At 42.1% G+C, this 25,905-nt stretch overlaps 1 protein-coding gene across 1 annotated transcript in view; it reads right to left on the bottom strand.

The window, feature by feature from the left end:
- Nucleotides 1–25,905, bottom strand: part of DPYS (dihydropyrimidinase) — a 93,836-nt gene that overhangs the window by 40,557 nt on the left and 27,374 nt on the right. The window contains exons 4-9 of the mRNA XM_077748222.1: nucleotides 24,472–24,630; nucleotides 20,625–20,804; nucleotides 18,962–19,151; nucleotides 6,155–6,311; nucleotides 4,422–4,563; nucleotides 1,952–2,094 (exon numbers count right to left, since the gene is read on the bottom strand). Of these exons, the coding sequence (XP_077604348.1) occupies nucleotides 1,952–2,094; nucleotides 4,422–4,563; nucleotides 6,155–6,311; nucleotides 18,962–19,151; nucleotides 20,625–20,804; nucleotides 24,472–24,630 (971 nt within the window). The remainder of the gene's footprint in view (nucleotides 1–1,951; nucleotides 2,095–4,421; nucleotides 4,564–6,154; nucleotides 6,312–18,961; nucleotides 19,152–20,624; nucleotides 20,805–24,471; nucleotides 24,631–25,905) is intronic.

The raw sequence follows: 25,905 nt of genomic DNA, 5'->3' as shown, positions 1-25,905 counted from the left end.
CTGGACCACTTGATTGGAAGAAAGAATGGAACATGAACACACAAGTATGGTATAAAGTGCTCTCTGCTTTGGTATTGGGAGATAGCATGGTACCAAATCTCATGAAAAAAACAATAAAAGTTTGCAAAGTCAGACACTGGATGAAGGGTTCTGTATCAAACCTGTCACGGATGCTCTTGGGCTATGGTCTTCCCATCCACCGTAAGGTGGCTCCTACTTGTCTTACCTTGAAGTCACGTTTTTAGATACAAAAGTATTTTTTTAAACCACTGAGAACTGTGCAAATAGAAACGGCTGTTAATGATTATCATGATTATGACTCGCCCCGATGCAATGCTTCAAAAACACCATTTTTCACAGATATTTCTTCTGCATGATAGTTTTCTTCCTTTTGAAATTTTCGAGGTTTTCTGATTAAGTCTAATCATCTCCTTAAGCCACAAATCATTTCAAAAGATCTATCTGTCCCAGTGCTTGGGGCAGCCTAAATTGTTTGAATCACAGCAGAAATGATGCTGGGCGGGCCCCTGCTGGGTGTACAACAGCGTGAGTAGAGTTGTACTTAAGATACCAGGAGCGCTCTAAACACAGCATGCTCAATTCATCCACAAACCAATCCAAATCCAAGCAATGTTTTTCCTTTGTCTCCCCGAGGACATTTTTTTCTAGTCTAGTAGAGAAGCTGTTCCAAATTTGAGTTTATCTGTCTTCATTTCTTCTGCAGAGAGAGGGGCCTAGATGACTTGACAACCAGACATTTAGTCCTTAAATAAGCAACAGGTCCTTGTGAATATCATAACAACAAAGCCCCCGAGTTGTCCCTTGTCGGTATCTCAGGACATTATTGTAAATGAGACGTTCATGTCACCATGTACCACACTGCATGCCTATAAACCGGCACCAAGATGGTACCCATTCCTTAAAGGCTGCTGGCAGTGATACGGATGGCCAGTGGTGTGAACTGGTGCTTGAGTTGAGACCATGAATGCCCAGGGAGTGCTAAACTAAAAAAGACAAGTCTTTTCTACAGGAATATCTGGTGCTTATTTTTTAAGCTCATAGCAGTGGTAGTTCTCATGCTTCTCAGTCTTCTTTTCCCCAGAGAGCAGCCCAGGAGCACTTCAATTGAAGCTGGGTCTTTGTGACGATAGCACCTCCAAGAACCTATAGACTTTTGCTTAGTACAGCATATAAACCTAGTAGACTTAGAACAAATGCCACTGGATGGAGATAGAAGGTGTATGTATCCCTGTTTACACACGTATGCATGCACACCTATTAAAGTAGATGGATTTTCTCCATTGCAGATGCAAAGGCTATAGAGAACACAAATTGCGATGCAGGTGCTGTCTGTGCTGATGTTTTATGAGGAGAAATTACCAGAGCTTCAGCGCTATTAAATCCTTTCCTGAGTTGGTGGAATTTGCCAAATCTGCAATATTAGCATAGAATTACGGAAATTGGAAACAAAAAGCTGGAGGGAATGACAAGCTCAAGATGAAATCAACTGGAAAATTTGGCTAACTAAAAGTGACATCCTTTGTGCTGGAATTTTTCTATCTGAAAGCTTTAAAAAGGCTATAATTATTTTTGAGTTTTCAATTCAGCCCTTTCCAAACTAAGCCTTCTATTTTCTTCATTGCGCTATACCTTTCCTCCGTGTGAACTCAGGCATCTGCCAAGCTTACCATTGAAGTGGTAAATTCACATTGGTTTTATATACAAATGCATTTCCATGGAGTGGTAAGCAACACAACTTTTTTGTCCTCTGTGTCAAAGAAAACAGAGGAATATTTGTACATTAAAATTTTCATCTTGTGCACAGGCTCAAAACATAGGCTAAATCAGTCACCTAACAAGAAGTGTCTGATTAAGGCCAATAAATAATTTCTTTGCAAGTTCGTGCTGCTTCTCCCCGACGAAGCTAAGGAATACAAGAACTTAGACCTACCTTGTGGCTTTTGGGTCCCAAATCACAATGTCTGCGTCTGATCCCACGGCAATTCTTCCTTTTCTTGGATAGAGATTAAAGACTTTAGCTGCATTTGTGCTGGTAACTGCCACAAATCGATTTTCATCCATTTTACCACTATGCTGTAAAATGATTCAAGAAAGAAAATGCATTTGCTTTAATGACCATCTGCTTAAAAATCTATCAATCAAAGTGCAAGACTTGTGTCTCTTAACACTAAACAGAGCTGCACTTAATTTCTTATATTGGGGAGCCAAACACATCTATGGATGCTGGTAAGTCCTAAATTATCACAATGATAATGATGAGGACGATGGGGTAACACATGGAGGCTTAAAGATAACTTTACAAAAACCTATCAGCTTCACCCCCTGCCACACACACACACACACACACACACACACTAATCTTCCCCATCCTACCCAGAGTCACACAGACAACAGTTAAATATTGGCGAGAGTATTTTCACTCTTTGTTTAAAGTTTACTACTACCACCCATTACAATTTTGATCTGGCTTATTTATTGCAGACCTAAGACGTATGAGACAATCATATACTCAGTAAGTAGAATATTATAGAGTTAAAATAAGACAGATATTTAAATCAGATGACAACACTTTTAGAAAGAGGAAAAAATCAACTCAGGAGATTAAATTTTGTGTTATTGAAATGTACATGAACCAATAATCATGGACAGTCTATTCCAAGAGATTTTTCATATGGGCAAATTTTGGATAAATGTGGTCTCTCTAAAATGATACGGTTTGTTTTTTAAATGTGGAAAGTTTATCCCTATGTGTATTTATATGGCTAGAAGCATTCTTAAGGGCTATTTAATATCAACATGTCAATGTGTCACAAAATGATGAAGAACCACATCCTGAGAGTAATTTTCCCATGAGCAAACCCCTTTAATGTTTCATGAAATAACAGTTTCCTGCATGTTATTAAGAGGTATTCTATCACTTTAAAGTCATTTATACACCTGATATATTATGAAAGTTTGCTGTAATGAACATACTCATCGTAATAGCACAAGTTCAGAGAAAATGGTTGAACTTTTAGCAAGAAAATCTATGCAAGGAGGAAGAGCAGAGGAGTCATCCGGGTTGATTAGAGTTTGGGTAGAGGTAAAAAGGGCTGAAAGGATGATTGGCAGAATATAGGGCTGTCAAGATGTTTTGAAGATCCTTACATGGAAGTTAATTGTTCAAATATTATCCTATAAATAATGGAGAATATTGAAGGATTTTAGAGAAGAAAACATGAATAGTGCTTTGGCCTTGGAAGGCAGCTCTGGTACTAAACTATAGCATAGGCTGTAGCCAGTGAGCATGGGCACGAGCTGTGAGACTACTGCAAAGGTCCAAACAAGAGACAGACCTCAAACTAGAGTAGTAAGCATGAAGATAAAAACAAGGAGATGTGTCAGAAATAAATTTGACAAGGACTGGTAAATAGAGTTAGATGTGAATGGTATGTGGAGGGGGTTCTGAGGTGTGAACCATGGTGACTATGTCATCTGAGGGAGAGTTTCTGCGAGACGGATGAGAATGGCATGGCAGTGGTGGCCCCAGGGGTAACCAGGCAAGTCTCCCCCGCTGTTCTTTACAACTACCCCTGTCAAGTGGCTGGACAGGTTGACATATGAACAATTAGCCACTTGACTCTTCTCCATGCTCAGGGAGAAAATTTTAAATTGTGGGCATTTAAAATAATCTTGTGTTCTAGACAGTGGATTAGTAGTTATGTGATTTTACACAGAAGTTTCAAAAATATGACATTCAAAGGTCTTCCAAAAGAGACGTCTACAAAAATTTCATGAAAAGGAGATATGAACATAATAAAAATCTTACATGTATTTTCAGTCATTCCAGGTATTTACACCAATGACACATGAGAAAATGGGATTCAAAAATACGAGAAATCAAGTAGAAGGGTTATAGCATTTCACAGACTTGGAAGGTAGTCCTCTTGGTACCCAGTCTAAATTTACCTCCTAATGTCTGCATAATGATGCAATGTATCTTCTAAACTAAATTATACGAGAAGAAAATTATTTATTATTATCCTGGGGGAGTGGGGTGGCCATGGTCATGGTGCTACATTCCCAGTCTCCACTGTAAGAAAAACAATCAAAAAGCTTCTCTCTGACAGGTTGTGATACTCTGATCCTGAAATGAGCCAGATTCTGGCTACAAACTCAACNTCCTAATGTCTGCATAATGATGCAATGTATCTTCTAAACTAAATTATACGAGAAGAAAATTATTTATTATTATCCTGGGGGAGTGGGGTGGCCATGGTCATGGTGCTACATTCCCAGTCTCCACTGTAAGAAAAACAATCAAAAAGCTTCTCTCTGACAGGTTGTGATACTCTGATCCTGAAATGAGCCAGATTCTGGCTACACAGTTAGCAAAACAAGTTGAGTCCTGTGAAACTCACCACGCCTTTTTCCCATATTACTGACATCCGGTCCTCAACACCATTCACCCCATTGGGAATCTTCGTGAAATCATCCTTCCCAAGAGCTTTCTGGCAGGTGTTGAAAGTGCAGTGGTCAGTTCCTGTTGTGGTTAGGTCACCACTGGAAAAGCAGAACACACAAGAGTGTGTGATAAATACCTAAAAGTCATCAGGAGGAGACTACCCGAACTTTCCTGTTCTCCGGATGCCCTTCTCAACTGAAAGTCAGGAAACTGCAACGGAGAATTAGTAGCTTTTTCAAGTATGTGTTTCATCCATACTCGTCTCTATTTTAGGAAGTGTGTCAGGACCCATTTCTGAACTCACTAGTTGAGAAAACTCCTTGTGAGGTTAAGGCAAGTTTGCACGGTCTCTTGTTGTCAGATGGCCACTGATATCCACCCACTCAATTGTTTCTGCTTGAGCATCGACCCCCAAGGCACCTTGTTGGTTGGTATTTGGGAGGACTCATTCTGGCCTTGATATGCTGATTGCACCTTGTAAAGGAACCTATTGTAGGAACTTCTTCTTTTGTTATTATGAAAGCAACATTGCATTTCCTAAAAAACCAGTTTTTCTTAATACCTCCCATTAAGTGATAAACAGGCTATTGACCCCTGCTCACAAAAAACTAATTTTTGCCTTTACTATGTTCAAAATATTATCCTGTTTATATTTGAATGCCACTTTTGGGCTGTTCCCTGTACACCTATGCATACCAATGTTCTGGAAAGATTTTACTGATCAAAGAATTTATCATCAGAATGGCACTTCTGTGCCGTCCCCCAAACACTTAATCATAAAATAAAGTTGAGTCTCAGACAGTGAGGAGATGCCTGGCTGATGATCAGAAAGAATCTCGGGGCTCTCTCATCTCTCTCTCTCTCACCGACACCGTCCATCCTTCAGGGACCCCTGGATCTGCTGCAGCGGGACTCTGGAAGAAATGCTCTTAGATAATCATACTCTTACAAAAAGCCTGATGCGTGATCATGCTCAGGTCAGAAAAACTGGTTCTGGGCTCCCTCACTTGTGGGTTCTGTGATTATGAGTTTGTCCAACACTCAGTTTCTTTTCTAGAAATTAGTGAGGATATGGACTAGATGACAATTATTTTAGGATCACTGGCAATAATGTAAGTGAAAATTTCTTGTGAGTAAAGCATTACACAAAGATGAAGTTCAATGACCCACATGGACAGAGGCAGCTACTGCCCAAATGGCAATGTTGTGATGGGCAGAGATGTGACAATTCACTGAGGATGTTCACATCACCAGCAACAGATATCCTCCTTTGACTTGTGAATAATCTCAGAGATGTACCTATACAGGCATGTCTAGCTCTTGGGTTATAGCAGCACAGAAAAATATTCAAGAATATGTGAATGATGAAAACAATGCATAATGAAGAGACTTGGTTCTATGCAATAAGTGATAGAAAAGACAAGGAAACAATTAGAAGAGACTCAAACTTCATTAAAAATGGTCTGATTTCTCTGTGTCCAGGAGAGATTTTGACACCTTATCATAATTAAGCCACTGCTCTTTGGTCTCAGGTAAAGGAGTCCCCAGCTCCTATCACGTCAAGTGGAACAGGACGCTGGAGGTCGATGGAAGGTCAGATGGTGGACAAGAGGTCCTACCTTCAAATCTGAGACTCCTGTACAACTGTATTTTGGCAAAACACTTGACAACTATCTGCTAAATGATTACTTAGCCAATAGATTCATGAGGAAGTCAGGCGTTGATGGGTCTGGTCGCAGGGGTGGGCCCATAACATGGTGGGCTGCATGGTGCCAGTCTTTATGCCAGTAGTGGGTGCCATCTGTGCCGAGACTTGCCGCTATGGGTTCTCCATAGACCACTTTCCCTGGAAATTTCAAAGGACGCATTCAGTACTTTAGTTTGCTCTCAAGAGAACCATCTGACAAACACATAAATATTAGTCTTCTCTGTGCTAGCGAAGGAAGTTAGGAATTCCAAATTATACTTTACCTTTTGTGACCAGGATTTAAAAACTAAAACTACTGCCAGGGCACCTGGGTGGCTCAGTCAGCTAAGCGTCTGACTTCAGCTCAGGTCATGATCTCACAGTTCGCAAGTTCAAGCTCTGTATCCGGCTCTCTGCTATCAGCACAGAGCCCGTTTTGGATCTTCCATCTCCCTCTCTCTCTGCCCCTCCCTCATTTGTGGGCACTCTCTCTCTCAAAAATAAATAAACATTTTAAAAAAAGAATGATACCTGGTTTAAAAAAATCAATGCTACTGCTGACTGAACATTTACTATGTTCCAGTCACTGTTCATCGCATGTTGTGGTAGATGATTATACACTCTCGCTGATTCTAAGCTTGACCACATGGCTTACTTTGGCCAATTAAACATGAATGGAAGTAACATGGGCTGCTTCTCAGCAGAAGCCGTTAATGCCATGGTGAGTTTTCTTTCTGACCTTAGCCTGTCAGAGCTGCTTCTTCAGCTGTGTCTCGGGATGAAGAGAATAGTGAACAGAGGTAGAGCCAACCGATGATGGACATGAGTCTGAGTGAGAAATCTCTGCAGTTATCAATGGTTATTGATATTTTAGATTTATCTGTTACTGAAGTATGATCTAGCAAATGCTGGCTGAAATGTGTGCCATTCTAAGGAAATGATCTCAAAACCCTACCAGGGAAATGCTATTATTATCTCCATTAAAAGATGAGAAAAAAAGCTCATTTTTAAAATAGCTTCTGTTATTATAACAAAAGTGAAATGACTTCTGTACAGTTGTATGACATGCACTCCACATAGTGTCAGTGGAGTGGAAGAGACAGGACCTGAATCTGGGCGCTTTTTTACTCCAGTGGGCCTAACTTCTGATGACACTTATCACATGGTCATATGGAGTTCAACGACAGTATATCTCTGCTGCAAATAGATTGAAAATCTCTTCACACCCTCAAGAAAAAAAACTTCCTCCAAAAACTTATGTTAAATAGAAAGAACACTCAGATAATATAATTGTAGCCAGCAATGCATATTTTAAAAATCATGCAAATGAGGCCATCAAGAGCACACAGTGTTAGAAAAGCTAATAGTGCATAGTAAATTTGAATTTAAAATCAGAATCCTATCTCTGATTAGCATTGTTGGAATAATAGACACACCGGCATCAAGCTGATCATCCCCAAGCAGTCAGAGAGGTGAACACAGAGTAAAGAGATGCTGGCACACCAAACTGGTTCACTCTGGCTAGTCAGTCACCCGACTTCAGTTAAAATCCTGATATAGAACTGAAATGAACTCATTTCCTCAGAGAGTACTGACAGTGGATGGTCACCACTATCTTTTAATGGAGATAAGTCATGTTCAACTGGAATGTAGCATCCTATTAAGTCCCATATCATTTCTTCCCATTTTCCTCTTGCAAACCACGAAACAAGGCTTACTGAAGCCTAACAAACCTTGCTTCTTAAGTCACAAACATGGTCAATAGAAGTTATGCCCCAAGAACGTAGCTGTGGCTAAGATCTTTTACTTTCATCACACACACACACATACACAAACACACACAACACACACACATGCTGAACCCCCATCCTCTTTCTTACTGCCCTACTCCCAGAAAAAAGGAAATACTACTGGTACTTTGTTCCAGTGTGTAGAATGAGCAATCCCTTCTAATGAGAACTAAGGGGTAATGTACTGTTTGCTGGAGGGATAGAAGGATGGACCCAATACCTGACTTGCAGGCAGGTAGTGACCTTCCTATCCCAAGATGACACACAGATGCTCAGACACTGAAAAACTCAGAGACTTGATCTGCAATCACTTTACAAACTGCCAACTCAGGATTTTCCATGGTGCTTCATCATATAGGAAAGATTCTTATCACATGCTCTATTCAATCATTTGGCCCATCAAGGTGAACTGGGGAATACAGTTTCAAAGTTCTACAAATTTATTAGCTTTCAGGGAAAATTAAAAGTGTCAGCATCTACCAGGAATCTGCCAGGACTCTTTTGAAACCAGATGACATGTAATCTCCTTGGAAGGCTTTAGCACCTTNCTGTTTCGGTATACACAACAAACTCTTCATTAACTGGGTTATTTTCAACTGTCTCCCCATTAAGCATCTGCAAATATATAAAAAAAATTTTAAATAAAAGGTAAAAATTCCTAACTACTCTACCTCCTACTTCACAATGGTTCTAAGACATAAAAAAAAATAGTATGCAAGAAGTAAAAAAGGGAAGGAAAATGAGGGGACTGGATAATCCACACATTGGAGAATCAAACTGGATAATTCAGCATCACTGTGGTTTTTATTAGGGCCACAAACAAAATAATAATAAAATATCTAACATCTGTACAGCACTGCAAACACAGTTTGAAATTCATGTATCTCATTTGGCTTTCACAGGAGCCCTCAGGCTGGTTTGACAGATAAAGACCCTAATGCTCAATGAGACTAACTAATTGCTCAAGTCACACAGGTAGTAAGTGGTAAACTAGACTTAGAATCCTACTATTTTGATATCACATCATACAAACACATTACATTACTAGGAAAAGTGTCATTCTTCATCTCTTGGTAAAGAGCATGTGTTTTTAAATGTTTACGTCAACCACACACTATTTGAGGATGATTTTCCAATTTCAGTTACTGGTTTCATTTACTACGCTTAGCAGGCTGGTAATGAAAAGTGCTTTATCTGTCCTAGTCTGGTACTCTCCTGATTACATTTGAGGCCAGATGGTCTCAACAACTCTCTGGAGATAGAGCATCTTCATCATCAATCTGCTCCCACGGTCTCAGCAAGGTTCACGTTGTATCATTCCCTGTCTACCCATACAGGTTCTCTCCTTTCCCCATCATCTGGCTCCAAACCAAAAAGGATGCTCCACTTATGATGCTATCGCCTACTTTAAGGACTTCTGCTTTCTAAGAGATTCTAGAGATTTCCAAATAATGAAACATGTCAAACCAATCCAAACTCCCCTCTGACCAGACAAGCCATATATCATATAAAAGTGATAGAGCAGATGTTCATACCTTGTTTAGACTTGGGAATAGCACTTAGTCAAGTCCCAAGATCTGTTATAAAAGGTTGAAAAATCCAGAGAAGCCAGCACAGGTGCCCAGGAGTAGAAGCATTGGTTACCAACAGAAATCCAAGCACATCTAGAAAACTATTTTTTCCTAGCAAGAAGGATAGAGTAGAACCTTTCTGTGCTCTGTTTTGGTTCAAAATATTACATTTATAAAGAAAAGAAATGCCTAAGATGGAAAACATGTAGCAGAAGCATAATAGAGTGACATAACAGATTCGGGTTCAAATCCTGATTTTGCTGCCTTTTAGATGGTGACCTTGTGCAAGATGAGTGATTGTTCTTAGTCTCAGTTTTTCTCATCTATGAAGTGGGGTCACAATGTCTCTCTAGTGTGGCAATTTTGTGAGGATCAAATAAATTAATATATATGAAAGTACCTAGCATCTTCTTGGGACTCTGGATTTACTTCATGTTATGGCTGAATTGTGCTCCTTGCCAAAATTCAAATGATAAAGTATCTCAGAATGTGATTGTATTTGGAGGGCCCTTTATAAAGGCAATTAAGTTAAATGAGGTTATTAGGGTAAGTCCTCATCCAATATGAGAGGGCTTTACTAAGAAGAGGAAATTTGGAGACAGATACCTATGGAGGGAAGATAGTGTGAAGGCTCAGGGAGAAGATAGTCATCTACAGACTAAAGACGGAGGTCTGCAGTATATCCTTCACTGCTCTCAGAACCAACCCTGTCAACACTTTGGTCTTCTAATTTCTGATACTGTAAAGAAATTCATTTCTATCACTTAAACTGCCCAGTCTGTGGTACTTTGTTACAGCAGCAAATACATTGCACAAAAATTAGTTTCCTTATGGTTACACAATTCTTTTTTTTTTTAATTTTTAATGCTTTTTTATTTATTTCTGAGAGAGAGAGAGAGAGAGAGAGAGCGTGCGTGAGCAGGAGAAGGTCAGAGAGAGAGGGAGACACAGAATCTGAAGCAGGTTCCAGGCACTGAGTTGGCTGTCAGCACAGAGCCCGATGCGGGGCTTGAACCCACGAACTGTGAGATCATGACCTGAGCCGAAGTCAGATGCCCAACCGACTGAGCCACCCAAGCGCCCCTCACAATTCTTTTTTAAAGATGTTTTAAATGGCCAGTTTTCAACCGCTTTGCAGTTGGTCATAAGGTAGATCATCTTGCTCTAAATTTAAAGGACAAGGGAGTGTTCAGATGTTCACATATAAAAAAAAAAAAAAGAAAGAAAAGAAAAGAAAAGAAAGAGAAAGCCTGAGATTCAGATCACCTTGATTCAGGTGCATGTTAGTCTTTCCTTAGGAACAGGACTGGTTACTAGGCATCAGTTAATCATGCTTGTGATAACAAGATTTGATTTACTCATTCAGCTCTAACAATGATCAGCGCAAACACACAGAGAGAGAATGACCCTTATGTGGACCTTTCTCCCATCTTTTAAAACACAAGAGGAACATGGCTGGGGGGGGTGGGGTGGAGAGGTAAATAATCCAGAGTTTAAATAAAGTGGAAAATAAAAGACATTTAAAACCCCTTTGTAATAGAAGGTTATATTTTACAGCAATAAACTTGGAAAGTAAAGCTTTCTACAATAAGGAAAACCAAAACCAAACCGTATCAAACAAACAAAAAAACCCAACCACAATGTAGCCCAGTTCACCATAAGTTACTTAAGGATCAAAATTAACTTAATCATCTTTGCAAATCCAATGCCTAGAACACCATGCCTAGCATATATCTGCTGTCCAATAATTTGCTTTTCTTTGTGTGAAAAGTATAAAGAAAACATTTTATTAATAGGTTCAGGTGAGAGTCCTACATATACCCTATAGCCAGGAATATGGATATAAAATAGAGTTGAATTCTATTAAGACAAGTTAAACTGGAAACTAAAAAAAAGGATTAAAAATTTCAGTCATAGCTGGGAAACAAATTATAACATATATAAGCAGAACATCAAGTAAGTTCTGGAGAAGTCACCACCATTCCAAATAAAGCACCAGAGAAACAGTGAATTCATGTTCTATTGGAAAGGGAGGGGGAGGTAAACGATATATATTTTTTGAAAGGCCATTAATAATTCCAGATGCCAATATGTGGAGGAAAGGAACATGTATAACCAAAGCTACTCCAACCAAAATAAAAAGTGTCACTGAAGCCAACAGCACATATCGACACAGATGCTCTTTGGACAAGGACAGCAGTGAGTGAAAGCGGTCTGGGGCCAGGCAGATGGGAACTTCTATATGTGACACAAACCCAGCTGGTTGGTCCAACTTCACATGTGGGGTGTGGAGCAAGGGCGGCAGATTCTGCTTCTAAAAGAAACAAGGATATCATTCTAGGTACAGCCTTCTGGTTTCCTTACCTCATTTTTGCAAAAGTGGCTTTTCACATGAAGGATGAGAACTAACCTAGTTCTAGTTACCCAATTTAGATGAACGAGGACTAGAAATAAGCATGAAATTTAAATTCCTTGCAAACTGTCAAAAGCAACTCCAATTTCAATGGCTTGCACATGAAATTTTTATTCTTTTCTTCCCGTAACCTGCTTTTTGCTTTTCATCGCAGGTGCTAAAAGAAAACATCAAGGTATGAACAAAGGGAAACCTCAGGCTTCAAATTAAAGTAGGCAGACGGAACGAGTATTTGCGTCTCTTTCTTCCCAGTTCACATCGAAACCCTGAGAAGCTGTACAAGAGGGGGCCAAAACCCACAGCTGCTCTGAGAACGAAGGAGGGACCGTGGCTGGCCAGAAGTCTGGGTAGATTTTAGGAAGAGAGAAAGCGGGGGGCTGGCAAGAGCTTATGGAGGAAAAGTAAGGGGGTCCTATACTCTACAACCTGAATTCAGAGTGGAGGAAGCCATGATGAGCACTTTTCCCAGGGTGGGAAGGGCACTTAGCACCTCTTTCAATTCTCCTTCTGGAATGCCGATAATGTAAATGTTGCTTTTGTCTTTTTCACTGTGTTTCATAATGCCTGTAGGCTTTCTTCATGTTTTCATTCTTCTTTTCTCTTTAGTCTTCTCACCGGGTCATTTCCCAGGTTCTATCATTCTGGCCCTTGATTCTTTCCTCTGTCTGGTGGACTCTACTTCTAAAACTCCCTATTGAATTCTTCAGTTCAATTATTGTATTTTATTAACTCTAACCTTTCTGGGTTTTGTTTGTTTTTTGATGGTTGCTATTGCCTTTATCAAATGTTTTGTTCATGCTCTGTTTTCCTAATTTCATTTAGTTGCCTGTCTGTTTCTTGTAGTTCACTAAACTTCCTTAAGAGGATTATTCTGAATTCTTTGATATTTCGTAGGTCTCTATTTTGTTAAGGTCAGTTGTTGGAGCTTTATTTATAATTGATGGTATCATATTTACCTGATTTTTTGTGATCTTTGATTTCTTACGTTGAGGGTCTGCACATTAGAGTAACTGGGTTCCTCTTCCAGACTTTATAGGGTTGCTTTGACAGAGACAACTCACCAGTCCGCTCAGTTTGGGTTTCTGAGTATGTGTGCTGGTAATCTGTTTGGGCAGGTGGGGGCCAGCTACTATGGTCTATTTTTAACTGAGGCAACTGAGTTCTGGGGTCAGGGGATAGGGTGTGCCACTGGCTGAGGACAGTCGGATAGGTCTGCTGGCTTGGCTCTCTACCCACGTGGGGCTGTAGGATGGGCTCTGCAGCTGCCTGAATCCTGTGGTCAGGTTTACAAGATGGTCAAGGTACTATATTCAGTAGCCGGTGGAGTTATGACTTAGCTTTCCTGCCCTCGTAGGCCAGCAAGCCAGGACCCTGGATCTTTACAACTCATTGCTTGAGGGCCCAAATCGAGCCTGGGTGTGCACTGAATTCTCAGGTGAGGCTACTGGCTTTACTCTGCAGATGGGGGAAGGCACGGGCTGTGCTCTCTGTTCAAGGGCCACTGTATGTAAGGCTGTCAAATGCACTGTGCAGCTTCCTGGGTGCTTTGGGTAAATTTCCTGGTCAGAGAGGCTAACGACTGTATTCAGTGGTAAGTGGGGCTGTAAATCAGATCCCTTTTCCAGGCACAGAGGGAGAAGCAGCCTTGAAACTGGTAAAGCTTTTTGTTTGCTGCCTTAACTCAACCCATACTGCAGCCCACCTCCCTGGCCAAATAGTGCCATTCGTAGGCCTCGCTCGGCAAACTATGCTTCTGTCTGCTCTTCTCTTGGCCTGACAGCTGCTGGACCACCCAGCATCCAGGTGTTTTCTAGGCCATTCCTTCTTGCCAGATGGGACCGGAAGACATTCTCCAAGTGGGTGGGGCTCTGTCGCAGCCCCACTGCCTGGGCAGGAGGTGCCAGGGCCACTTTAGGCTATTCTCAATTTCCCAAATGGCATCTCTGGTTGGAAGGGACCAGGAGCTACCCTCCGCCTTGGCTCTGAATTAATCCGCTGCCTATGCACAGCGTGGGGAAACTTTATGTGTGGAGCTAGCTCAGGTCTACCTGTTTACCTCTCAGCTGGAGCCCTGCTGGGCCACACAGCTTCCAGTAGCTGCTGTCAGCTGCTTCCCCAGCCCTTCCTGTCAGGCGGGTTGGAAGGCAGTCGCACAGCAGGTGGAGTTGTGACTCAGCTCCTCGCCTGGGCATGAGCAAACTGGGCTCTAGGGTCAGCAAACTCCTTGCTTATGGATCTGAACCAGGCAGATCCGCACCTCACAGAGTTTCCTGGTCAGAGTGTGCCCCGACTTGGGTGTACAGATGAGTCACGTTGCTGTTTGGGACTATTACTCAGGTACCGCAGGTATGAACTCTCTGTCAAGATCCGTGTGCCGGCTGTTGCAGCCCTGCCCTTCTTCACCACAGTCAGATTCCAGATGCTGAAGCCCTGCGGAGTCCCCTGAAATGCTCTTTTCCCCTGGAGGAACCAGAGGCCCAGGGCAGACCTGTATTCATCGTCTCTACTGCACTGGTGTCGGGTGGGACAATGTGGTCATCATGTACCACCTTTCTTACTCTTGTAATGCAGTCTGTCTTGGTCTCTGAGGTGCAGGGGGTGCTTCGGCCTCACCCCTGGGCTCTGGGATTCTCTCAGTGGTGTCGTACCTTCGAGTAGATGCTAGCTGTGCTTGTGAGGTGGATTGAAGTCAGAGATGTCGCCATCTTGGTGCCATCACTCCAGCTATGTTTCTCTTTTAATATTGATAAAAAATGACAAACTGATGGCAATGTTTTAAATAAAAACTTAAATGTAAGGCCAAACACCAAAGCCAATGAAATACAAACTTGACATCTGCATTTCCCAACTCTGTAAATCAATTTCTTCTTGAACAGAGTGAAGAAAATTGGAAAAAATTGGGGCTTTGGGAGTCAGCTGGATTTGGGCCTGAATTCCAGGTTTAACACCTACTAGTAAGTGATCTTGGGCTTAATTTACCAAGCGTTTCCAAGCCTCAATTTCATCAGTCACAAAATTGATACTGATAAAACTTAGCTTGAGCATGGTTATGGTAATTTAAAAAGATAACATATTAAAACGCATTAGTGACAAAATATATAGCAAAACAGGAAATGATATAAGACATCAAAATATGTGCCAGATACATATTAAGTACTCAACAAATAATGTTGGTTGTTGAATAATCATTGACCCTCATGTTGCTCTTTTCTGGGTAGATGGGTGGCAATTGAGTAATAATATCAAACTTAATAGCATTGTATTGTTAGGCTACTACAATAAAGAACTAATAATTGGACCTCTTTTGTGCTTCCTGGAGCCATGATTCTCAAACTTTAATATGCATATGAATCACCTGGGGTTGCAGTTATAAGTGCACATTCTGATTCAGTGGGTCTGGGATGGGGTCCAAGGCTCCGAATTTCTAAAGGGCTCTCAGGGGCTGCTGATGCTGGAGTCTGGGGACCACACTCTGATGGGAAGGTCCTGATGACAGAATGGACTGGCAAAGATATTTACAGATAGGAAGTGTTCATATCATCAGTCTGTAAGCCTGAACTGTTTCTTATTTAAACATGATCACAATGACTAGATGTGTATTGTTCTTCTGTGTTCAGAAATTATGTTAGATAATAAATGAGTAAAAGGTCAGTGTGGCCACCAGCTCTTGTCACTCTACACTCCCCAGGGATCTGCCCGTGGGTTGACTGATACAATCACCACGTGAACAGTTTAGCATCGTTTCTGTCCAACCCGTTCCATACTCTCTTTGGGTTCCCGCTTGATCACGTGTGAGAGGCCACATGCCAGGGGTGGGAAACCTCTTATGCCAATTTATTCTGGACTTTCGCTGCTTCTGACAATGGTGTATTAGAGCATTTTCCCAAGTGTTACTACAGTCAGTCTGACCCAGCTAAACCATCCGGGTTGACGTCTTAGATATCTCATATTTAGGACCCCTTTGGAAAGGGATTTACCAATATGCAAAAAGTACGTATCCCCATTTACCCTATGAACCAGGAGTCTCACTGTTAGGACTCCGTTCGGAGGTCCTCTTCTGGGGCAGGCAGAATAATGGTGCCCCACAGATGTCCATGTCCTCATCTCCATAACCTGTGAATATATTATCCACCATGGCAAAAAGGACTTTGCAGATGTGCTTAAAAGAAGAACTTTGAAATAAGAACTTTATCCTGGATTACATGGGTGGGTTCAATGTCATCCAAGCGTCCTTGAAATAGAAGAGAGGGGCAGAAGAGGAGAGAAGAATGACGCAATGTTCTCCACCCACCTCTGGAGCTTTGGAGATGGAGTAAGGGAAGTATGAACCAAGGAATGCAGGTGGTCTCTAGAAGCTAGAAAAGGCGAGGAAGGGGATTCTTCCCCTAGAACCACCTGGAAAGAAGAAACATAGCTGACAGCTTGGTTTGTAGCACCGTGAGACCTGTGTTAGACTTCTGACCTCCAGAACTGTAAGAGAACACATTCGTGTTGTCTTGAACCATGAATTGTGTGACGATCTGTTACGGCAGCGATAGAAAACTAATATGCCATTCACATATAAAATAGCATATGCAGCAGGCCACCATTGTGGTTTCATATGGAAGAGCTAAGGCCTGGCGACAGCCCAAATGTCATTGAACAAATACAGTGGCATACTCTGCACCGTTAGGAAAGAATGACGAAACTTTCCATCCCTAACATGAGCTGACCTTTAGGACATATTTTCAAGTAGGGAAGAAAGCAAAATATAAAACATGAGGTTTACTATTTTACCTTTCAAGTAAGAAAGAAAAAAGAAATAAGAATCTTGCATATATTCCTTTTCAATAAAGAGAAACACTATAAAGATAGGATGGAAATAAAATAATAAAAATAATTAGCAATATGGATATAGGATGAAGTTGTTAGGGAAGGAAGCAGGGCTTCGCTGAGAATCCTTTTTTTGTATTTATAATTTTGACTTTTGGACCATGTAAATGTTTTACTTATTCAAAAAATAAACCTCAATTTAAATTTTACAATAAAATTAAAATGTCCGCAGTTAACTTTAATAGTTTTCTGCCTGTGATTTATTCCAAAACCTTTTCTAGACTTTTACTCTGTGCCTAATGGAATTCTATCCCAGCACAAAATTTATACCTTAGATCGAGAAACCGTTTCCTGACAGCACTGTCAAAATTGCAGCTTGGTGGTGGGTTAAGACTGACCATTTCTGCTGATTTTGCTATTTCTTAAATCATATTCTGACATTATGGACCTGACTGACTGGCTATAGGACAGGGTACATGATTTTACAAAGCAAATAATTATAGAACAATTCGATAGAGTTGGCAAGAGAGCCACCTGGTGGCAGAAATTAATACTGTAACTTTAAAACTGCAGCGTGGTCTCCTTGAAGTGCTGCGCTCTTTTATACTGAAAGTATACTGGGGAAGGGGAGCAGGGAGAGGTAACCAGAAATGGTTGATAGTAAGCCCCTATGAGCATCTGTGTGAAACTGAGTTCACTCTTCACACAAGATATCAATGGATTACATTGCACAAAAATCCTTACTGAACCTTCATATGATAAGAAATTTTGACAAAATTAATTTTGGAGTGAAAGACATGTCAAATCTATTTTCATAATCCATATTTTAAAAATTCAGTCGGTTTCAGTTTTGAAAAAAACAACAATAAAGAACCAGGACGATTTATCAGACTATTTCTGATTTCCTGGTTTTTAAAAGTGAGAGGGCAGAAACTAGCATATCTTAAGAAGGTCTGTTGTTTTATATGAGAAGGGGAGGACTTGGGTTTTCAAACCTTAAAACAGGGGCGCCTGGGTGGCTCAGTTGGTTAAGTGTCTGACTCTTGATTTTGGCTCAGATCATGATCTCATGGTTTGTCAGTTTGAGCACCGCATCAGGCTCTGGTTTGTTAGTTCAGAGCCTGCTTGGGATTCTCTCTCTCTCTATCTCTCTCTGCCCCTTTCCTGCTCACACACTCTCTCTCAAAATGAACTTTAAAATATTAAAAAATAAAATTGTAAAATAATTGTCATAAAACCACTATTTGGATAATTGCTTTAATAACTCCAACACCCAAGGTGCTACCGGACAAATGAACTTAACGCTAAAGAAGTGTGTTGAGCAGCTCCTCCGTACCCTGCACCATCCTGACTCAGGTCCTAGGAGGGCCTCATGGCAATGCCTAAGAGACAGGTAAGCTTCTTTAAAGTTAACCAGAGGGCTTGCATTTAGCCATCAGATTAAAAAGTGGGCTGTACTCTTTAACAGATGGTGCTGGGAGAACTGGACAGCAACATGCAGAAGAATGAAACTAGATCATTTTCTCACACCATGCACAAAAATAAACTCAAAATGGATAAAGGACCTGAACGTGAGACAGGAAACCATCAAAACCCTAGAGGAGAAAGCAGGAAAAAAACAACCTCCTTGACCTGTNCAGGCAGAGAAGGACAGATACCATATGTTTGCATGTATAGGAGGATTAGGAGAACTTAGCGGAGGATTGTGGGGGAGAAGAAGGGGGAAATGGGAGGGGGAGAGGGAGGGAGGCAAACCATGAGAGACTCTTGAATGTGGAGAACAAACTGAGGACTGATGGGGATGGGGAGGAGGGGGGGGGGGTGATGGGCATGGAGGAGGGCACTTGTGGGGATGAGCAGTGGGTGTTATATGGAAACCAACTTGACAATAAACTATTTATAAAAAATTTTTTTAAAAAATAAAAAAGTGGGCTGCAGATGAAAGAGTGGGGACCTATGGCTGAAGGAAATGTCTTGAGGTTCCAAGGATGGTGGAGAAATACCCTAAGGCAGAGAAGCAGTCGTGAAGATGCGCAAAAAGGAGGCCAAACACCGACGTGCGTAAGATGGAAGAAAACAGAAAGAATGTTAATTAAAAGGGAGGAAGGAAAGCTGCAGAAGTTCACGTGCAGCTTCCACATAAGCAAAGCAGAAGTTGCAAGCGGTTCACCTCGCTCTTCAGCTACCACTGAGCCTCAGGTTAGGTTCTCGCCCGGGAATTACCGTCTCTCCTCGCGTCCGCTATCACCTTGGCAGCGGACTTGCTCATCACATGCACGACGTAGAGAGGGCAGTTCACGGCGCCGGCTATGGTGATGGCTCTCAGCGTGGCCTCCGCCTCCACGGCTTCCGGGCGGCACAGCTCATGGCCCTCGGGCCCCGTTATCCCCAACGCCAGCATCTTCCTGGCCCCCTAGGGAGGCAGCAGGGACAAACGCATGTGCCAGGCAAGTGTACTAATGACGACTACCATCATCTTACTGTACATTAAATATACGGCTGGGCTTTGAGATGTGTTAGGTATTGAGGTGTGTGTGTGTGTGTATTTTGTAAATATAATGTTAACACTCTGAGAGTTTGGTAAGTTTTTCATACACACATTTCACAATTACATTATTTTGATTGTGGGGCGCCTGGGTGGCTCAGTCGGTTAAGCGTCCGACTTCAGCTCAGTTCATGATCTCACGGTTCGTGGGTTTCAGTCCCGCATCGGGCTCTGTGCTGACAGCTCGCTCAGAGCCTGGAGCCTGTTTCAGATTCTGTGTCTCCCTCTCTCTCTGACCCTCCCCTGCTCACGCTGTCTGTCTCTCTCAGAAGTAAATAAAAACCATTAAAAAATTAAATTATTTTGATTGAAAAGCTCAAAATGATATGAGGCTAATTCCGGTCACATTCTTACGACTGGTTCAGTATAAAATAAAATAAAACCAAATATTCTAACNACATTGGGGTACATGTGCTCCTATGCATCAGCATTTCTGTATCCCTTGGTCTAACCCTCAGTATTGTTAAAGTGACGTACGATACTTATTTGCAATTAGTTGTGCTGTTTACTGAATCTCATTGCTCTCTGCTCCACTCACCAAATGATATTACATCAGTCATCTCCCCTCTCCAAAATGTTACCTCTTTCCTGCCTTCCAAAAAAGGCAGGAAATCAACACTGGGACTTTTGGTAAATGGTAAAGTGACTGGCCTGGTGTCCCATTGAGGAAGCAGAAGAGCCCCATTGAAACTCGGGTCTGCTTGAGTTTACAGCTCACGCCCACTTCTCATGGTCCCTGACTACTTCCTGGTCACCCAGCCTCACTCTCACTGACTTAAATGGGAGCTGAGCCTAGGGAGATTAAAAAAAAAAAAAAAGTCAGCTAACATAAAGGGTAAGTCCTACAGATGATGTACCTTCGGGCATTAGTAATGGAACTCACAGAAGAAATAAATACCATCTAGATTCCTCCAGAGCACAATTTAATACCCAGTTTCTGAAGAGTGGGGCTTTGAACAGCACTTAACACACTGCTTAAGTCATCAGATCCCACTGAGGTCCACACTTGGGCATTCTGAACCAGCAGGAAGAGCTACTTAAAAAAAAAAAAAGGGAAGAAAGTGCTAGCACACACACGGAAAAATATTTGAGAAACATGTTTGAGGTCTGATAGCTGATTTGAAAAAGGGAAATTTTCATTCCAGTGCATATAGCACCTGACTAAAAGTCAGAGCATGGACTTAAATAAACTGAGTCAAGGGTTTCCAAGCCACAGGACATTAGTTTCTGGATTTCCATTCTTCCCAGGCATAGTATGAGTTGACCTACTTGGGTCCATTTGATTTATCTTACGTTGTGGCCGTTTCATTTGTGGCGAAGCTCTGGGATGCCAATGCTTACCTCTGCAATCAGGTCTCCATTTTCCGCATGGACCTGAGCAATTGCTCCAAGTTCCTTGCACTGAGAGAAGGCGGCATACAGCTCCTGGTCTCTCACCATGTACAGGTCTTTATAGGCCATAAACATCTTGAAAGAGTTCACACCTTTGTCTTGGGTAAGGATTTTCATTTCTTCTTTAACCTAAAAGGGAACAACAGCCAGCAAACTAATGCCATGCTTTAATTTAAATAATAATTCCAACATTCTCTTCCACATTCAAAATGTTGCATTCAGAAGAGAATTAAGTAAAATAAGCACAACATTCTAATTCCAGGGGGACAAAATGCAGTTAAGGCCTTGATCCTCCCCACCCCCAAGGTGAGACCTCACTTCATCTGATGAAGTGTTACTGGTATGATATTCTTAAATCACGAGAGAGTTCATAGTTTTCCCAAAGTACTGCATGTCTTTACTTGTATATAAAATTCTCAGCATCTATCTCCTGATGGGAGGAAATTATTTGAGAAAATGAGAACAAAGCCACTTGGCAGTAACAGAAGCAGTCAGGTCTCCAGGAGGAATGACAGCTAATGTAAGGTAAGGCTGTGGGCTCGGATCTGAAAGCCACAGGATGGGCTCTCACATGAGCAGGTGGACATGGACTGAGTCACCGTCAGCTGCTAGCAGGTGAGAGACTCTGGAAACCTCAGGAGAGAGAGGAACCTCAGGAGCCTTTGGGTGTGCCAAAGGTAAAAGACAAGATCAAAACAAGCTTAGTAACTGCCGTGAAGGTCCAATTCAAATCTCAATAAAAACTAGTAACTTGAAAAAAATTGGGGGATTTGACCCAAAATCGTTTGAATTTCTATAGGTATACACACACACACACACACACACACCCCAAAACATGTTTTAGGCATAGGATTATTTTTCTCAGTTGTCATCTATCAACTAAAGAAGGAAAGCTCTAACATTCCAGGTAAAAAATGTTACCAACAATTCAAACAGTAAATACGAATGACTAAAACACATGAAAAAGTGTTAACCTTTCTGTCGATTAGAAAGTGCAAAATAAAATAATGCAATTTTTCCTATTGAATCAGCGAACTTTATAAATGACTCTATTACATGTTAAATTACTTACTTATATTGCTATTTACTTCCTTTTCTCTCTGGTGCTTTATCGCCCAGCATACTATCTATTTACTGGTTAACGGCTTCCACTAGAATTTCAGCCCCATGAAGAAATGCAAATAACACTGAAATGTTGAGCTGGTCATCACTGAAGTGATGGAATGAGCTCTAAATACATTAAGGAACAACAGCAAGGGACAGAACATGAAATAGAATGCCTCATTTTTGTTTCATTTCTAGAGTTTCAAATTTTTTACCATGAGTCTATTATTTTAATGGTCAGGAAAAAAATGCTTTAAACATCGTTAGCATATGCAGGCATGGCACCTTAGGACTTGCTAGTCCAAAAATGTACGTAAACCAGCCACACTGGCCTTGGCCGGCAGTGTGCTGGAAATGCAGATTCTCAGGCCTGCCCCGGCCCCACTGCTACGGGCCGACTTGTGCACCCCCTTAAAATTCATATGTTGTTGAAGTCCTAACCCCCGGTACCTCAAAAGGTGACCTTCATTGGAAACAGGGGCATTGCCAATCTAATCAGTAAGATGGGGTCATTTGGGTGGGCCCTATTTCAGTATGGTTGGTGTCTTCATAAGAAGGGGAAATCTGAACACAGATGTGCACACAGGGAGAATGGCACGTGACATTGGGGTGCTGCTTCTGCAAGTCAAGGAGCACCCGAGGTTACCAGCGAAGCGTGAGAAGCCAGGGAGAGTCGTGCGCCAGGTTCTCCCTCATAGCCCCCAGAAGGAAGCAACCACCCTCCAACACCTTGAGCTCAGGCTTCTGGTCTCCAGAAGGCTGAGACAGGGAATTTCTAAGCCACTCAGTGTGTGGTTCTTTGTCCCAGCAAAGAATGTTTACAGAACATAACCTGTAGTTAGACAATTTCCCCAGGTAACCATCTGCATATTAAAGTGTGAGAAACACTGATAAGGGCAAACATCCTCGCTGGGGCTCTATCTTATATTGTGAGAGTGAGGGGGGCACCTGGGTGGCTCAGTCGGTTGAGCGTCTGACTTTGGTTCAGCTCACGGTCTCACAGTTCATGGATTCAAGCCCCGAGTCGGTCTCTGTACTGACATCTCAGAGCCCACTTGGGATTCTTTGTCTCCCTCTCTTATTATCCCCCGCTCATGCATGATCTCTCTCTCTCTCTCTCTCTCTCTCTCTCAAAAATAAATAAACATTGAAAAAAAGAAAATAAAATGTTTTAAAACATAAGAGTGAGGGGAAGGAAAGAAGGAGAGGAAGAGGAAGGAAGGGAGAAAGGAGGAAAGCAAGAAGACCCTAATAGCACAAAAGAGGTTAGATTCATCACTTAGAATGGTGTTCATGGAGAAAAATTAACTTTTGCTGTGGACTATAAACCTTGCTATTATGTTTGCTGAGCTATCTGTTAAAGATTGATTACTAGTTTTATATTAATTTGGTGCCTGAAGCCCAACTTTTAGGGGGAAGTGGGGACATAAGTTACACGGTGACTTCAAATAAAGTAACCTTCCTGAGTCCTTTCTGGTAAAAGGATTTCTGAATTAGGTCCAATATGGAAAAACATGTTGGCAATTGAAATTCAAGTAAAAATATCTTCCAAAGAACAGATACATGTTTTTAATGAGGAGGAATAAGCATATTTTCAAATCTCTCAAAACTATCTTTTGTATCTTTATGTTGTCGTTTCTGCCATGGCCTAAATGATTAGCAGAAAGGGAGGATTGGCTTTAGCTCTGCTGTGAAGTGATCTGACCTGGTGTTGACGTGGACTGAAGAGAGCAGGCAGGCACTGGGTTAGAAGACAGCTGGGAGATGACCATTGAAAGCTTCCTGGTCTGTCCCTTCTTTGGTTTTCCTCTAATATTAAACATTTCTGGTTGAAGTTCTAGTCTCTGGGAAAATACTGCCTAAGGAGCTTGGAGGTGTTAAAATTGAAAAGTTCAATACTTTTAAAAATTACAGTTAAAAATGTTACAATTCATGGATTACGTATTATGAAAGGCTATGGTGAATGGGTATAAAGGATTTACCTTATCATCTTTATATGCTTTAAACATTTTTTTCAGTTTTTCAAACTGATGATACTTCATAGGATTCCCAGTTCAAAAGGTAAAAAGAATATGCAAGGAAAAGTCCTCCCTCAAATTCTGACTTCCAGTCACCCAGAAAGCAACCAACATCACCAATTTCTCATATTTTGACATTTGTTTCTTTTTTTTTAATTAAAAAATGTAGCTTATTTTTTGAGAGAGAGAGAAAGAGCAGGGGAGGGACAGGGAGAGAGAGAGAATCCCAAGCAGGCTCCACACTGTCAGCACAGAGACCGACTTGGGACTTGAAGGCAAGAAATGTGAGATCTTGTCTAGAGGCAAAATCAAGAGTCAGACACTTAACCGTCTTAGCCACCCAGGAGCCCCTGTTTCTTTTTTTCCTTTTTTTAAATGTTTGTTTATATATTTTGAGAGAGTGTGTGTGTGTTCACATACATGCACATGCATGCACAGGGAGAGGGGCAAAGAGAGAGGAGAGAGAGAACCCAAGCAGACTCTGCACTGTGAGCGTGGAACCTGACATAGGGCTCGATCTCACCACTGTGAGATCATGACCTGAGCCTGAATCCAGAGTCTGATGCTTAACGAACTGAGCCACCCAGACACCCCTGACACTACCAGTTTCTTGATCTCATACGGAGCAAGGACTCGGGGACTACATGGACAAAATGGACCCCTCGGTGGTTCACCTGGTCACTCCACCACGTCACTGCCACGTGAAGGCTGTAGTCACAGCAGACTTTGGGATCAGCCCAGCTTCGCCAGGTCTCGAAGGCCTTGATGAGGGAACCGCCCTTCTGAGGAATGGCAAAATCAATGATCATGGTGGTGCCTCCCGCCAGGGCAGCCTGGAATCACAAGAGGGTTTCAACAGTTAGCATCGATTTTCTAGCCGAGTCATTTATCTCCTCGAACGCTGTGCATTTGCAAGCACTTGGGCAAGGCTGGTGGGTCCAGGAAATTACACGTGGCTGCCTGTTTAAAAGACCCAGGGGACGTGAATAGACTTTCCATAAATTAACGTTTGAAGGGCTAAAATTGCTGGACTTGCTTCTTGAAAAAAGAATGACATGTCTGGCGAGAAGAAAATGGCCGTGGCCCAAACGAAAACAGAGTGAGGACTGCAGGGGAAAACTGAAATGGAAAACGGAGAAGACTCGAAACTTTTCTTCTCAAGAAAACAGGATTCATCAGTGTGAGATCCCATTCCGTTAGCAGCAGGGTTGGTGAACTCTGTCTCCAACTGCCTTGTGCTCCACGCGGAATCCTGGGAGACTCGCGGGGCACCCGCTTCGCCTTCATTCCCACGACCAGCTGGTGACCCATCGGCTTTCCTTAGCCCCCAGCTGGGCCTTCCAATCCGCCCCGCTGGTCCTGGTCCAGCCTCTTCTCCTTCAGCTTGACCTTGATATTTCCAGTCCCGTTCCTACTCCCTATGACACAAACTCCTTGCCGCAAACTCCAGAACCACATTCCACGGCACAAATGTGACCCCTTGACTCCAAAGGTTAAAACTCAATGCTTTTCACCGCCTCCGGACTGCAGTTGAGTCTTCTTAACACGGTCTGCAAGGCCCCACGTGGTCTGCCTCGACTCCTGTTTCCCTGGGCACGTTACATTACATGACATTAGCTTATGACTCCATTTAAAAGTAAGTTGCTTAATCAAGTGTCTTTGATGCACTACTGAAATTGATTTTGCTTACACTAAAATCACAAGGTGGTTAGAATGCTTTGAACTGTTGGGGTCCAACAAGGTGGCAGGAGAAAACAAAGGTAGCAGCGAAGTACGCTCGTGCAGTGGTTAAAAGCACTGACCAGGAGGCTCACTCACCGCTCGCTCCGGGGCACAGCGCTCAGGTGCAACACTCAGCTGCCACCTGAGAAACCAGGAGCCCCTCCTCCACGTCCCGCCCACTGCACCCCCATCGGCCTCCCTGCAAAGCCGCCCAGACACGCGGAGTGATCCCGTGCCCCCCCTGGTTTGCTAGCTCTCCTCTTGCTTCAGTAGATTTTTATTTTTCCTCAGTCACTCGGCCCCACTCCAATTCTTTTTGTTCTCAAAAATCTCACTTTTTGTACAGGATCCTAGACTTTGTCTCTACCTTTAGATAATGTTGCCTT

This window comes from Crocuta crocuta, unplaced genomic scaffold, assembly GCF_008692635.1.
Source record: "Crocuta crocuta isolate KB4526 unplaced genomic scaffold, BGI_CrCroc_1.0 scaffold39, whole genome shotgun sequence".
Taxonomy (NCBI): Eukaryota; Metazoa; Chordata; class Mammalia; order Carnivora; family Hyaenidae; genus Crocuta; species Crocuta crocuta.
This window is presented reverse-complemented; position numbering and strand designations above follow the sequence as displayed.